This window comes from Manacus vitellinus, unplaced genomic scaffold (assembly GCF_001715985.3).
Source record: "Manacus vitellinus isolate BGI_N305 unplaced genomic scaffold, ASM171598v3 scaffold_52_pilon, whole genome shotgun sequence".
Classification (NCBI taxonomy): domain Eukaryota; kingdom Metazoa; phylum Chordata; class Aves; order Passeriformes; family Pipridae; genus Manacus; species Manacus vitellinus.
Genome location: NW_021940628.1, coordinates 4,252,487 through 4,267,575, shown reverse-complemented (window position 1 = coordinate 4,267,575; position 15,089 = coordinate 4,252,487). Strand labels below are relative to the sequence as shown.

At 51.4% G+C, this 15,089-nt stretch overlaps 1 protein-coding gene across 1 annotated transcript in view; it reads left to right on the top strand.

The window, feature by feature from the left end:
- The window catches only part of GRIK3 (glutamate ionotropic receptor kainate type subunit 3), a 42,857-nt gene that overhangs the window by 27,195 nt on the left and 573 nt on the right, over nucleotides 1–15,089 (top strand). Inside the window, exons 11-15 of the mRNA XM_029963067.1 lie at nucleotides 1,609–1,832; nucleotides 5,780–5,898; nucleotides 7,726–7,943; nucleotides 13,507–13,729; nucleotides 13,956–14,211. Coding sequence (XP_029818927.1) covers nucleotides 1,609–1,832; nucleotides 5,780–5,898; nucleotides 7,726–7,943; nucleotides 13,507–13,729; nucleotides 13,956–14,211 — 1,040 coding nt within the window. The remainder of the gene's footprint in view (nucleotides 1–1,608; nucleotides 1,833–5,779; nucleotides 5,899–7,725; nucleotides 7,944–13,506; nucleotides 13,730–13,955; nucleotides 14,212–15,089) is intronic.

Below are 15,089 nucleotides of genomic sequence, written 5' to 3'. Positions count from 1 at the left end.
AGCGAGCTCTGGCCACAGAACTGTTCCCTCCTTCAGAAAAACTCAGAGCCAAATCCTTCAACATCTCCTTCGCTTTTCCCTGGTGAGTCAGGACACCCACACAGAAGTGATGGAGGAGGGAAAACGCTGCATTTCTTTTGCATTTCTGCCTTGTGACTGTGGGGAGCACTGAGCCAAAATTCCCAGGTGTGCTGTGAGGTTGGGGGAGCAGCCAAGCTCCAAAGCTGCCAGGACGGTCCCAAGGATGCAGAACGTTCCCACCTCAGGCTGAGCAGCCACCACTGCCTGTCCACTTCCAGAGCCCTGTCCTTCAGCCTCCACCCATGTCACCACAACCACAGGTGGCACAGTAGGCTCACCTGGAAAATATTGTTCCCACTTTCCCCAAGTTTTGACAAGTGCCAGTGACTGAAATGGGCTGTTTCTGTACCAATCTGGTTTAAAAACCTATTTCCATTTGGAAAGTGGGAAGGAAAGGGAACCAACCAGGGCGCAGCTGGAGAATCACGTTAGAACAAAATACATCCCTTTTACCCTTGTTACAGAATTCCTGAAGCTCTTCTGTTCAGGCCCTCTGAGGCTGCACTCGTTGGAGAGGGATCCCTTTCACACACACACACACCCCTGGGTAATGGACAACAGCTCTTGTGGAGACTCTTCTTAGAGTAAAAGGCCCAGATTCCTCTATTTAAAAATATTCCACTGACTTTCATCACAGATTTGGAAGGCCAAACGAGACCATTAACCTGACCTTCCCCCCAGCACAGGCCAGGGATCTGCTCCAGTTCCTACAGTGAACCCCCAGTTCCTGCTGGAGCAAAGCATGTTCCAGCTAATATTGATTTACACTTTGTGAGTAATGACAAATTCGCTCCATCTCTAGGTAATTATCACTCATGGGTAATTCAGAATTTTAATTTTCAGAACCAGATGTTAAATAAATCTCACACGAGCTCCTGGCACGGGGGGAGGTTCTGCTCAACTTCAGAGCTATAATTTATGTGCCTGCATTTCCTGGGAAGTCCACAATCCCAAAGAGTGGCTTGCAAAGCCCAGGCAAGGCGGGTGACATTGAGAAAGCCTTAGACTTATTTTCTTGTGGCTTTTTGAAGAGCCTGGGTGAATATTCAGTGAGAGGAATGAACACAGCTCTGAACCAATGGGGTGTATGTGGTCACTCGCTGAATTAGCACAGAAATCAGTAAAGCAGCATGAAAGGAAGGACAACAACAACCCCCCCCTGCCACGGCGGGTTTGCACACAGCTGCTCTCTGCTCAGAGTGAGGAGCAGCACAGCCAGGGTCACTGACACTGTAACACCACAAAATCCAATTTTTCTGCCCAGTTTAGCAGAGCTGCAGAGGCTGTCACACCTCCCTTTGGCTGCACTGTTTCACAGCACAGATCATACACCCCACATCTGTATTTCACAGCACACATGTCCCCAAGTGCAACAGGAGGGGGGAACCCCGAGGCTGCACTTGGGGCACTTTGTGGCCCATTTCTGCTGTGTGAGGGCTGTGGGTGTCTCTGAGGAGATGGAAACACCTCAGCTTCTAACTCCTCCTTTCCTTCTCGCCCTGTCCCCTCCCTCTGTGCTGCTCACAGAAAGCTGACCTGGCCGTGGCTCCCCTCACCATCACCCACGTGCGGGAGAAAGCCATCGACTTCTCCAAGCCCTTCATGACCCTGGGGGTCAGCATCCTGTACCGGAAACCCAACGGGACCAACCCCAGCGTGTTCTCCTTCCTCAACCCCCTCTCTCCCGACATCTGGATGTACATCCTGCTCGCCTACCTGGGGGTCAGCTGTGTGCTCTTTGTCATAGCCAGGTAAGGGGACACACCAAACCCGTGGCACCACTGGGATCCCCCCAGGGGCTGCTTGCTCTCACACACTGCCAGGAGGAAAGAATTTTAAAATGCACTTTCTTTCATGATTTTGGAAATTTTGCTGCCTTTCCATCTCATCAGCCCCTCCCTGGTACGTGAAGGGTAATTTTCCTGCTCTGTGTCATTCTCCATTCACGTCCTGTTCGGTCAGTGCTCACACCCCTCCCCAGCCTCTCCTGGCTCCTGGACACAGAGCTCCATCTCCCACACCCTCCTGGCTCCTGGACACAGAGCTCCATCTCCCACACCCTCCTGGTTCCTGGACACAGCTCCACCTCCCACACCGTTTGCTGCTCCTGGCTCTGATCCCTCCTCCAGCAAAGCTCCTGCAAACCCTCCCCGATATCAAAAGACTGGAGAAGCCATCACCACAGATCTGACAATGTGTCTGTTTACAACATTAATATGCATCTAATTAGCATGTTTAAATCCTCTATATTTAAAATCAGAATTTGCATATATTTGCATGTGTTGTTGATTCCACAGAGCCTTTGATGAGACACAGTCCAGGGATGCTCTCAATCCATGATCCCACCTTTCAAACCAGAACAAGGCACTCTCCCCCTCCTGGGGGCAGGCACCCTCCCTGGCCACACACAGCCCCCCATGGAATATTGTGCATACACACCACGTCCAGGGAAGAGTCCTCAGCCCAGCCTGCAGTCAGACACTCATCTCTCACTACTGCCCGTTGAACTGATACCAGTGGGGCCTTCAGAGCCCTCCCTGCCACCAGCTGAAACCCCTGGGAAGACCGTGGGGGCTCCAGCGGGGCAGGGTGAGGCCCTCAGTGGTTCTGCTTTGTGCCAGAGAGAACCAGATGTGGGAAAATGGACCCAAGGCAATTTCGAGCAGAAGTCCTGGGATGAGTGGCAGAAAGCCCCTGGCTGTCTGTCCCTGGGCAGGACACAGCTGGGTGGGCTCTGCTCCCACAGCACTGCTGCCTTGAGTGCCACCAAGCACCAGGCTGCCTGTGCAGCCTGCAGTGGCAATTCAAACACAGTTTTATATTCATGAGCTTATTTTTCCCAACTCATAATGGCCAGATCCAGCCCAAATTGTCCAGCCCCCACTTTCAAAGCATGTTAAATGTGCAAATTGTATCTGCACATAAAATACTGCAGCAAATACTGAGGAAAGGCTGAAGGAAATGCTGGGACAGGCCCTGATGAGACACCACTTTGCACAAACAGGGACATCCAGATGCTCTGTCTGAGCACAGTGGCTCTGCCCAGCCTTGGCTCTCTGCCGGTGCTGAGGGATGAAAACCTGGAGAACTATGTTTTTTTCTCTGGTTTTGTTCTGAAACGAGCCTCAGTATCTCCCTGCATCACATCAATTGCAATAAAATACTACAGTTTTTCTCTATCAGGCCATTTTTGGCTGAAATTCAACACAGAAAATATTGCGATTACTGTTTATTTTTCACATGTTTTGTTCCTGACATTTCTTCTGTCATCTTTCTTTCAAAGAACACCAAGTATTCAGGGTAATTAAGGTTCTGCAGGAATGATCTTTTAACACATAGAGATGGAAAGCAAGAGATTTCACAGGGAAAATATTTACTGCGTTCAGAAGTAATGGAAACAATATCTGCCTCTGACCCCAGCAAGGCCTCTGGAATTCAATTCTCAGAAGGAAAGCGCAGTCAAAACAGCAAAGCCTTAATTCAAAGCCATGAGTCCCCAGAACCAGGCACCAGAGTCCTCTGCTCCTGCCACAGCCATTGGTCAGTGCCACTTAAAACCGATCTGGGGACTATTTAGAGGCAGGCAAAGGATGGATTGGATCCATTTCTCCTTTTAATCAGTCTTTCAGTCCTTTATTGATGGAGCCCTTGCTCCCACCCCCCAGCCCTTAAGAGCCTCAACACTCCCTGTTCCCAAGGTTGAGGAGGGGGCTGTGTCTGTGACCCTTGGGGTGGGTTGTGCCCTGAACTGCCCCCTGTGCTCAGGCTCCCAGAGCCCCTGAGTGACACCAATCCCCTCGGGTGCACAGCGGGGCAGTGGGTTCATTACCCTCCTCATTGCACTGAGGGCTGGGTCACCCACAGGAAATTTCTCTGGAGATGCAATTTAGACTCAGAAGTATTTTGTGTTAGGACTTTAAAACTTCTTTGAAATGTCTCCATTTCCCTGCCAAAAAAGGCCAAAGAGACAGAGAAACAATCACAGTTTTTGATGGAACACTCCTCTGAGCCCATTGGGAATCCATCCATGGAGCACCCTGAGCTCCCCATGGACTGTGGCTCTGGCTGCATGGGGTCAGTGAGCTCCTCTCCCTCCTTCCTTCGTTACCTCTTGCCTCCACTAATGGTTTCACTGCTCAGACTGTTGCTGCTCTGCAGATTTCTGAATATTTCCCTGTCATTTGAACAGCACCAGTAGGTTTTTGCTCAGAGACCTTGAAGTTCTCCAGCATGTCATCTCGCCAGGCTCATTGATCTCACCCATTCCCTTTCTGTTTCATAGTGTTGCACTTGCAGCCCAAGAAAGTTTTAATCTAATTCCTGAATTCTGGCTTTATCCAACAGAAAAGGTTGAGGTGCCATCCTTTATCCACCTCTGGTGTGATTTATAGCCAGTTACAAGGAATAAGCAGCATGTAAAGCTGGGTCTGAGTTCAGCCTGGTTCTTGTTTCCTTGCTGATTTCCTCTGATTTAAAAAGCAGAGGTGGGTGGGCAGCAAGGACAGCCCAGCCACTGCCTGAATGAACGAGCAGGACTGTCTGGGTGAGCAGAACCTCTGGTTCCACACCCCCAACCCAGGGCAGGGAACGGCCCTGTTGCAGGAGGTGAGATAACCCAGAGCAGAGGAGAGGCTGTTGAACTGTACATTGCACGTGGAAAACAGGAGCAGAAAGTGGGACAGCTGAGCCCAGGGTGACCCTTTCCAAAGGCACGAGCAGAGCCTGGTCCCTCCCCCGGGATGGTCCCTCCCCCGGACCCTCCCGTGCCTGGCCCTGCTCCGGCCACGGGACAGGATTCCAGCTCTGCACCCACGTGTGCCAGGGGCAGGATTCAGAGCCAGCAGGGACCTGGCACAGAGCTGGGGCCCTTCTCTCCAAACACATCCAGCTCTGTGAGCGAGGGCACCCCTGGAAGTGAGCCACAAACTGTCTCCTTGGGTGGTGGCACATCTGGTGGAGAATTACAGAGGGAAACATCTCCTGACACAGGCTGTGGGCTGGGCTCTGAGAAGGGGCTGTTGTGAATCTCCAGGGATTCCAGAAGGAAGCGGAGATGATAATTAATGCCTGGTTCAAAAGCAATTATACCAATTATGTTTTTAATTTAATCTCTGCAAAATTTGGGACTCTCAGAAAATGTAAATAAACAGCTCTAAAAATATTAACGTCTCTCCTGTTGAGCATCCTCCCCAGATCCTGGCTAAACGAGCTCATTCCCAGCAGTGCTTTCCTGCCAATCCTGGGCAGGATTTGCAGAGATGTTCACAGGAAATTATCTCATTTTTGCTCAAGAACTGCAGGGCCATCCACGGAAATACATCCCTGCAGGGAATAAGTTTCTCCCACCACCTGCTACAGGGCCAAGTGTCACAGCAATCCACAGGGAACCTGCACCAAATTCCACTGTTCTGCTGGTGCCCTGACAGGGCAGAATTCTTGCCTATCAGGACGGTGGACAGTTCTGCTTCTCACTAACTTGAATCCCACTCCAGTTCCCACATGCACTGCTGGGAGAATCCCTGAAATACCACTGTTTGTCCCAGACACCTCTGCAGAGCCAGAACCTCTCACAGGCCTCCTGCCAGGGGGTCAGCAGCCCCTGCCCGGCAGCACCAGGGGCACTGAGGCCCTTTATCTCCTGCTCCTTTAGGATCCTGTCCCACCACACCCCGACCAACACTCTCTCCCTGTGCTGCAGGTTCAGCCCCTACGAGTGGTACGATGCCCATCCCTGCAACCCGGGCTCGGACATCGTGGAGAACAACTTCACCCTCCTCAACAGCTTCTGGTTCGGGATGGGAGCGCTGATGCAGCAAGGTAGGGCAGCACCCCCTGCCACTCCCTGCCAGCACCCACCTGCCAGGGTGGCTTTTTAATTTAAAATTTGGGTTGTTTGCAACCTCTGAGCACCCACCACCATGCCCTGAGGGGAACCCTGCCTTCCTGTCCCTCAGCTGCCTCATTCGCCCAACTCAGCCACATCCCACAGCTCTGTAAATTCCTATTTCTGTTAATTCAAACCCTTTGTTCCATTTCAGGATCTCTGCCCTGGCTCGCTCTGCTCTAAATCAACTTTCCCAGCAGACAGGGTGTCTTGCCCTCTGCTCTGTCCCCATTTTTTCCCTGCCCTGGTCATTCTGAGCAGTGTGAAGAGCCCTGAAGCTCCTGGTGAGGAGCTCCCCGGGAGCCCCTGCCTGGCAGCCACTGTGTGAGGGGACTGTTTCAGTGTCCCTGGTGTGAGACACTCCCATGACAGGGCCCTGGGAATGGGATATGGATGGGATTACACTCGTGTGCATGCACGGAATAGAGCAAAGGGAATAGAGAGAGATGGAATGAATAGAGTAAATCTGTTCAGAAGGCAGCAGGGGGGGAGCTTGGGAGCAGCTCTGAATAAGGAACGAAATTCAGCTCTGATCTAATTGCAGAAAATCCAGGAATAGTAATAAGTGGAAATGTCAAACATTTGTCACACTTTAATTTACCGTGTACCAGTAGTTATGCCCAGAGAGCAAAAGCAGCCCAGCACTGGCTCGGTGCAGGCACAGAGCTCCTGCCTGTAATAGAGATTCCTCCTGGATCTCGGCTGCCCTCGTGGACTGTGACAGTTCCCAGCAAGATGGTTTAGCAGGATGAATCATCCCCTTATCAGATGCTGATAAATGAAAAGAGCTGTATTCTTTTTAACTCAATTCTGCATCTAAGAAGAAAAATATTTCAAAGCCGGACTGATGTCACAGCATCCAATGCATCAAAGGGCAGGAGATGGAACGGGGAAGGAGCAGGATCTTGAGGAGAACCAAAGCATCCTCAATATCCAGGGCTCCTCCTCTTCCTGGTGTCTCCTTGCTGCACTCAGATGGGAGCAAAGCTACACCCCAAGCTCTGCTTTGATGCCACACTGCCTAAAATTGCTTTGCAAAGCCCAATCTTTGTTGCACATTCCAGGCTGATAAATCCTCTGAGTGCAGCTGTTTCAAACCCAAAGCTCTTGCCTGGCTTTAAAAGGTGTTTGGGGCGATTACAAAAATAGCACATCCCATTTAGCCCTTCGTGTCTGCTCAATAAAAGTCACTCCAGACCCACCACACCTTTTATGCTGTAACATCTCCTGCTTCCCCACTTCTAACTGGCATTCAAAGCCCTGGACCCTGATAGTTCCTTTCTCTGGCTGTTTGATTTTTTTTCAAACCTTGTGTATTTGAACACACTCCCCAGAGTGAGCCCTTTGAAAATAATCCATATAAAAGCAAAGCACTTTTTAAATGGCAGAACAAAACACTCATAAAAGTTCATAAATAGCTTGCTATTTAAATCTCATAAAAGCAGCCCAGTTAATTACTTCAGTTTGGATGTTTCCTGTAAATTGGGCACTGTACCCAAGGTCAGCAATCGAGGGAGAGGGTTTTTCTGCAAATGCTACAAAAACCCCACTGATGTCCTCGCATGCAAGATGTCTGGGTAATCTGCCTCAAAACCAGTTGGCTTTAATTGCATAGCTGTTACAGTTTTGACAGTGAAACTTAATCCTACATATATATATATATATATATATATATGTGTACAAATATAATGCACATACGTATGTATAAACCGGGTCCCTCCCCTCTGTTTCCTCCCTGCCCTCCCCCTCTCCCGCCCCAGGCTCGGAGCTGATGCCCAAGGCCCTGTCCACACGGATCATTGGTGGCATATGGTGGTTCTTCACCCTGATTATCATCTCGTCCTACACGGCCAACCTCGCCGCCTTCCTGACGGTGGAGAGGATGGAGTCCCCCATCGACTCGGCAGATGACTTGGCAAAGCAGACAAAAATAGAGTACGGGGCAGTGAAGGATGGAGCTACCATGACCTTCTTCAAGGTGAGACCAGGCAGAGGCTTTCCACCTTCCAGGCAGAGATGCAACACGCTGAGGCCAACGGGAGTGAGAACAAAGACACAAAGACACAAAGCCTCCCAGGCCACCACTGCTGCTGCTCACAGGCGGGTTCTTTCAGTCTCACATCTCGTGCAGACTGGCAGTGCAGCCTTCCTGAGTCCCAGCAAGGCTAAATCCTCCCTCCCTGCTGCCAACTGAAGTCACAGTTAGAAAATGACACTGATTTTACAGCTTTGGAGGCTGTATCCAGTATTGGCTCAGACACCTCAAACAAAGCACGTGCCAGGCACAACGGGACAGGTGTGACTTGTATTAAAGCCCTACAAAAAAATCTTACATTCCCTAAAGCATCTTCCCAATCTCCACATCTGCTGCATCCAGCTCCTTCCGTGCCTCTGCCAGCACAGCCCCAGGGAGCCCCGAGGTTGACCCAGCCAGCCCTCAGGGACAGAGGAGCAAAATGGAACCTGCAGCTGGACAGATGTTGCAAAGTGCCCTCCCTGACCAGTACCTTTTACAGCTGAAATATCTTTCTTGTCCTTCAGTTATTCATATCAATGCAGTCCAGTTTTATTAACCTCTGAGATCCAGGGCAAGGTAACACCACCAGTACATCACAATCAAATTGCATTAACTTCTTCTATTTAAAGCCTAATTAAATTCAGAAGTCAGTCAGATTCCACTGTTGCCTCAAAAATGGAAAGAAACTGAGAGGTGTAAAAAGACCTTTAAAACCACTGCTGGCCTGTAAAAACCCACTTAAAACAAGAGAGAGAAAAAAGGGATAGAAATGAGGGGTGATTAAGGAATTATCACCCTGGCAAGGCAAGAGGAGCATGGGCAGATTCCAGCCCTTGGCTCAGGAATGAGACTGGCTCCAGCACACCTCCACTGGGAAACACTCCTTCCCCTCATCCCCCTAATGCAGAAGGAAATATGTGACAAGCACAGTCCAGGCTTCACCAGGCAGGCTGGACCTGGTGCTGCAGTGTTTGAGCAGCACAGGGTGCCACAGCTTGAGGAGGCCTCCCCAGTTTAATTGGCAAGACTCATTAGAGGAAGCCAATGTGCTGGGTTTTAATTACAAAGAACCTCCTTGTCCCACAACTTCTCTGGGCTCTGACCCTGCTGAGGAGCCACTGCCCTTCCTGAATCTCCACCCTTACTGTGACAGGCAGCAGCAGAGGTTGGTTGGGAGTTTGGTTTGTCCTTTAATGAATTCTGGGAATGCCCACTTGCTACCGAGGGCCCATTTGCCTCCTGCCATGGAGCTGGTCCATGGCTTCTGTCTGTGGCACGGGCCAGATGCACAGGGGTACCTTCCAGAGCCATATAAACCTGGAAGAGCCAGCAGGGAAAGACAGGCTGTAACTGTGTGCTTTAACTGTGCTTTCCAAGACGAGTTTTATACGGGAATAAAAGGAAACTGTCTCTTTTAACAATCATCAGGACACAGTATATTTATTGCTTCATATCATTATCCATCAGAATCGTACTTCAGGCTTCCAACGGCCCTGGCAGGGTTTATTGATGCAGTGTATTTTATTATCACTGTTGTATGGAGATGAATTCTCAGGGATGTCCCCTCTGACAAGCGATTCCATTACTAGAGCAGTGGGAGCACCCGGGTGGGATGTTCTGCTCGCTTGTCCTTCATGTCCAGAGGGGCACAGGAGAGCCAGGATTTCTCCCACCCCCAGGACGGTCTCTGTCAGTGCCTGGGCAATTCCCACAGCCATGGTGGCAGTGCCACCCCCTCGGGGACACCTGTCACACAGCACAAAGCTCCGGGGGCGAGCGCTGGCAGTCGGCTGAGGATCCGCGTTCCCTCGGGTGGGTGGCACTGGAGGAACAGCAAAGGGCTCGTGGCTTCCCTGCCCTTCCTCTGCTGAAGGGGGGCACCCCAGACACAGCCCTGCTGGCTCCTGTGCACCATGGCTCCTGGAGAGGCCCTGGGGACGGAGCAGCTCCGAGCACACCGGCCCTGCCGGGACAGAGGCTGAGGGCAGCACACCAGGAATCCTGCTCCGTGGATCATCACCAGCACAAACTGCTGCCTGGCTCCTTGTATGGCTCCTTCCCACACGTCAGGAACTGGCTCCTGCACTGCTCCTGTTAAACCAGCTGCAGTCTCCCACATGACCCCGAGCACAGCCAGGCCCTGTGGCACCTCGGGCTGCAGGAGGAGAGCACCATCCCGGGAGCTGAGCTCGGGGAGCAGTGGAGAGCAGGAGGAAGAGGAAGGCAGACGCCTTGCACGCTGTTCCCTGAGGTGGTTCCCAAAGCACTGACCAGTTCTGTGTTCAGGCTGCCTGAGTGTTTGTGCAGAGCTCACCAGGGACATCACAGAAGGTCCTGACGGAACAGAGCCAAGAGACACCCCTGGGGCATCTCCATGGTGGGGGATCCTGCTCCCACAAAGGTTCTCCCTGGGCAGCCCAGCTACCTGGCCACGGCAGACGGGAAGCAGAAGTTTTACCAACCGTATTGGCAGGTTTTGACTTCATGAAAAGAACTTCTGAGAAGCTATTTATTCCCTGGCAATGCAGATTGAGTTACAGGAATAAACACGGATCAATTAATTTAGGAATAGCATCTCGAGTTCATTATAACTCATGCCAGAAATCCTTCCCATCCCACAGAGGATGCTGCTGCTCTGAACCAACGACGGGTCTCACGTCAGTCTGGAACCCGTGTGTGTGTGTGTGTGTACACAGAGACACTTGTACACGTTCAATCCTCAAGAGTGAGAGTATCTTCAGTCGGTGAAAATCAATTTATTTTTTCATACAGGCTGGAATTGAAAATCTTAAGCCTGATAGTTCCTTTCTTGCCAATTTGGCTGATAAAAAAGCGTATATGTCTTGGCAAGGTGCCTCGTGGGGGCTCCTCTAAACGATTCCATTAATTGCTGTGGGTGACTGGCCCTGCAGCACTGGTTATTGAAGGTGGCTCCTGAGCTGTGACTCTGAAGAATGAAGTCGGAGGCGCCGTCGGTGCGATCGGAGGGGCTGGTGCTCGGCTCTCACACACATCTCATTTAGCACCAGCCCGGGCTGATTGGGATGCAGAGCACAGCAGAGCAGATCCTGGTGTTATTTACCGCAAACAAATCGAGGAGAGCTCCACTGGCAGGATGAGAGGGGTGAGCAGGATGAGGCACAGCCAGGCCCTGTGTCCGGCGGTCTGTCCCGGCTGTTCCTTTGGCAGGAGGGAGCAGTGACCAGCAGCTCCATCCTCGTGGCCAGCCCTGACCCAGGGGAGCCCCAGACGGAGGGGTGCTCGGCCCTGGGGATGCTCAGAGCAAGGTCCCTGCCATGGATTCAGGCATTGCTGAGAGTATCCCAGGGGTGCTCGGCCCTGGGATGCTCAGAGCTGGACTCTGGAGAAATCTGGGCTCTTCCTGGCATTCCCAAACACAATCAAGTCCTTTCAAGCTGGTCAGGAGCGGTGATTTAAGAGGAGAAGAGAAAAGTGGTTTTTCTCTTCCATAGAATTTCAGTTGCCTGAAGAGCTCCAGTGCCTCATGCAAGTCCCATTTGCTTCACTAAATGCAGCCTATTGATTTTTTGCCTGTTTATTTTGCTCTATGTTCTAAACTGGGAGAACACTGATGTTAAGAGCTCTGTGTCAACACCTAAGGAGCATTAAACACAGGAAGAGAAGGTGTCAAAGGGAGAGCCAGGAAACTCAGAGGCCTCTGATTTGAACAATATAAATGTTAAACAGGTCCTTATCAGCCAACCGAGCACCAGATTCATTTCAATTACCCATTGTAACGCACAGGTATTTAATAATCCTTTTGCAGGCTACATTTCTTGCTGCTCTTTGAGGTTTGATAGATGCCACAAATCTACCTTACAGGCACTGGTCCAGATTTTCAAGTGAGGGAGATTATCCTGCCTCTTGAATGAAGTTTGCTCTGATACATCCTCTGCTGCACATTCATCAAGTGGATTATAATAAGCACGAGCTTTAATGGAGGAGAAATGAGCCCGTGGGCATTTTGGAGAGGAGAAGGGGCCCGCGGGGTTAAAGGCAGGGAAACGGCCTTTGCTTGAACTGCACTGCACCCCCCTGAGCCTTTGTTTAACTTTTGCTACATTTGCTGGGAAAAAGGAAGTGGCTGGGCAAGGCATTTGGAATATGAAGCATTACGAGGGACCTTCAGATAATGCACTGAATTACAGTGGTTCCATCAGAAGAGCCTATGCTGGCACATTTTGGGTGACACTGACAGAATGAGGGGGAGCTGTGGCAGCAGCAGTTGGGCTGGACTGGGGCTCCATCTCCTGCTTCCTCACGGAAGGACAGAGACCTGCAGGGAGAACAGCGACGGCTGAAGCGTCTGAGTCGCTGTGGCTGCTGAGCTGTCCTTGCCCAGGGCACAGCACAGGGACTTCCCAGCCCTCCAACTCACCAGCCAGCTCCAGCCTCGACCAGGAGCGTGGTGCAGGAGCAGGTCTGGCTGACTAAGCTGCCTCTGATGAAATGAGAAGGCAAAAAGAGGAAAAACAAGGAACTGGGCAGGAAAGCAGAACGGTGCATGAAGGAGGAGGCAGCAGTGGAACACGGGCTTTAAAATCCAGGTGCTGTTCCTGAGGAACAGAGCGGATCTGAGGGACAGCAAAGGGGCACAGCAGGAGGGAACTGCTCTGCCTGTCCAGGGAATCTGCCAAAACTAAAACCACTTCTGACCAGCAGCTGGGCTAGTGGAAGGTGTCCCTGCCCATGGGGGTGGAACTGGATGAGTTTCTCCCAACCCAAACCATTCTGGGATTCTATGACTTCTGTGACAAGTGGCAGAGACAACTCAGAAGGTGCTCGTAGATAAATGGTACATTTCAAATGTTACGGCAAGATGTAAAATAACCATATTTCTTCTCACCCAACACATTTTGTAGAAGAAAAAAACAACATTCACATGAATAGCAAGATAGAAAACATATTCCCCATCTTTGCAACAGAATGTCTGCTGATAGTGAAAGAATATCCATGTTTATTTTTAGCCATAAGACAATCTTGAGTATCTCTGTGCCTCTGTTTACGTGGTTACGTTAAATCTGTTTGGCAGTTGCACATATCTCAGAGGAGACATATTTCCTTGCCATGCTTGAGGAAAGACAAAAATATCATAGAATATAATATGTGTGGCAGAGAAAACCATGCAGAAATGTTAAAGGGTAAACAAATCCTTTTTAGGACACTTATACATTTCAGCAGATCTGCTGCTGGCCTGGGACATGAGGAGGGGCTGCAGGGAAGCCAGGAAAGGGTTCAGTTCCACCCAAGGGCCTGAAGCACCTGCACAGCAGAACATATGCTGGGACCTTTGTCTCTTGTTATGACAACGTGAAACCAAACAACGTTGGGCAGTAAAAGCACAGAGGTGTTTAAGACAAGGTCAGATTGGGGATGGCTCCGCTCTGTGACCCGTTCTTAACTGCTATTATTACTGTTATTATTATTTACTGAAAAGATACCAGGTTTCAGCAAATTGAAGATTCATTCTTATTTTGGGGGGGTGGGGGTATCATTTTTGCAGAAATCCAAAATTTCCACGTTTGAAAAAATGTGGGCTTTCATGAGCAGCAAACCCACGGCGCTGGTTAAAAACAACGAGGAGGGGATCCAGCGAACCCTGACGGCCGATTACGCCCTGCTGATGGAGTCCACCACCATCGAGTACATCACCCAGAGGAACTGCAACCTCACCCAGATCGGGGGGCTCATCGACACCAAAGGCTACGGCATCGGCACGCCCATGGGTAAGTGACGGGGGGTCTGCAGGGACCCCGAGGGGGCTGGTTCCCACCAACACAACAGAGGTGATTCATGTGAGCCACTCCCAACAGCAAAGCTCCAAATACCAAAGTTTACACTGTCTGCCTGCTGAAGAGAGGTCTGAGCTGCCCTGCTTAACAGACACCTTCCCTATCTGGTGGGATTTTGGTCCCACCTTCCCCCTGTGTGCCATGGTGTTCCCCTCCCCAGGGTCACCGTACAGGGACAAGATCACCATCGCCATCCTCCAGCTCCAGGAGGAGGACAAGCTCCACGTCATGAAGGAGAAGTGGTGGCGGGGGAATGGCTGCCCTGAGGATGAGAACAAGGAGGCCAGTGCTCTGGGCATCCAGAACATCGGGGGGATCTTCATCGTGCTGGCAGCAGGCCTGGTGCTGTCCGTCTTCGTGGCCATGGTGGAGTTCATCTACAAGCTGCGCAAAACGGCGGAGCGAGAGCAGGTACCGCCTGTCCCCTCCTGCACCCCCTGAGCCCAGCAGGGAGGGCTTCACACCCTGACCCAGAGACAGGCAGGGAGGGGGCAGAGACCCAGCACTGCCAAGCCACCATCCCCTGAGGCTCGTTGATCTGTCCCTGTGATGGTCATGTCTGCCCTGAACACGGTCACCTGCTGCTGCAGCAGCCAGGCCAGCAAACACTGGGAGGGTAGTTTTGAGCAAGCTGACTCCTAAGTCATGAAAATACCAACAGAGGTCTCTGGGAAGGACCTTCCTGAGGTGTTACATCCACTCACCACCATCACATGCAATCTTGTTGCATTCCAGGCATAACATACATGTGTCTTCTCCCCGCTCCCATTCAAAGACCCCCAAGGAATAAGTCAGGGCCCACCAGGAAGCTTCACACTGTCTCATCAACTCTTCACCAGCCTCATAGACCCAGCCACCCTGCCCACAGTGGCTGATCAGTGCTCAGGACACAACAGAACTGCTTTTATGTTCCTCCCTCTTCCTCGGGTGCAGTAAGTGGAATGTGCAGTTATGTGCACGACCAGAAATCAAAGTGAGCTGCCCTCGTGATGGACTAGACAGAGGAGGGAAAGCTGCCCACTGGCAGGCCCAGCAGGATCTGATGGCCCTCTGACTGCCAGCACAGAGGGAGTCAGACCCTTGCCAGCCCCCGCAGGGATCACACGGCACTGGCACTCCAGCAGCCTCCAGCTCTGCCTTTGTGCAGGACTGAACGCACCAGAGGGACAGTCCCTGCCAAGGGAGAGGGGTCAGCCCGGTGCCCACACATCCCTGCCGAGCACAGCCCATGCCCCAAACCAGCCCTGCAGAGCTGCCCAGGGAGGGGGAGCAGAGCCCGTGGGACTGACCCGTG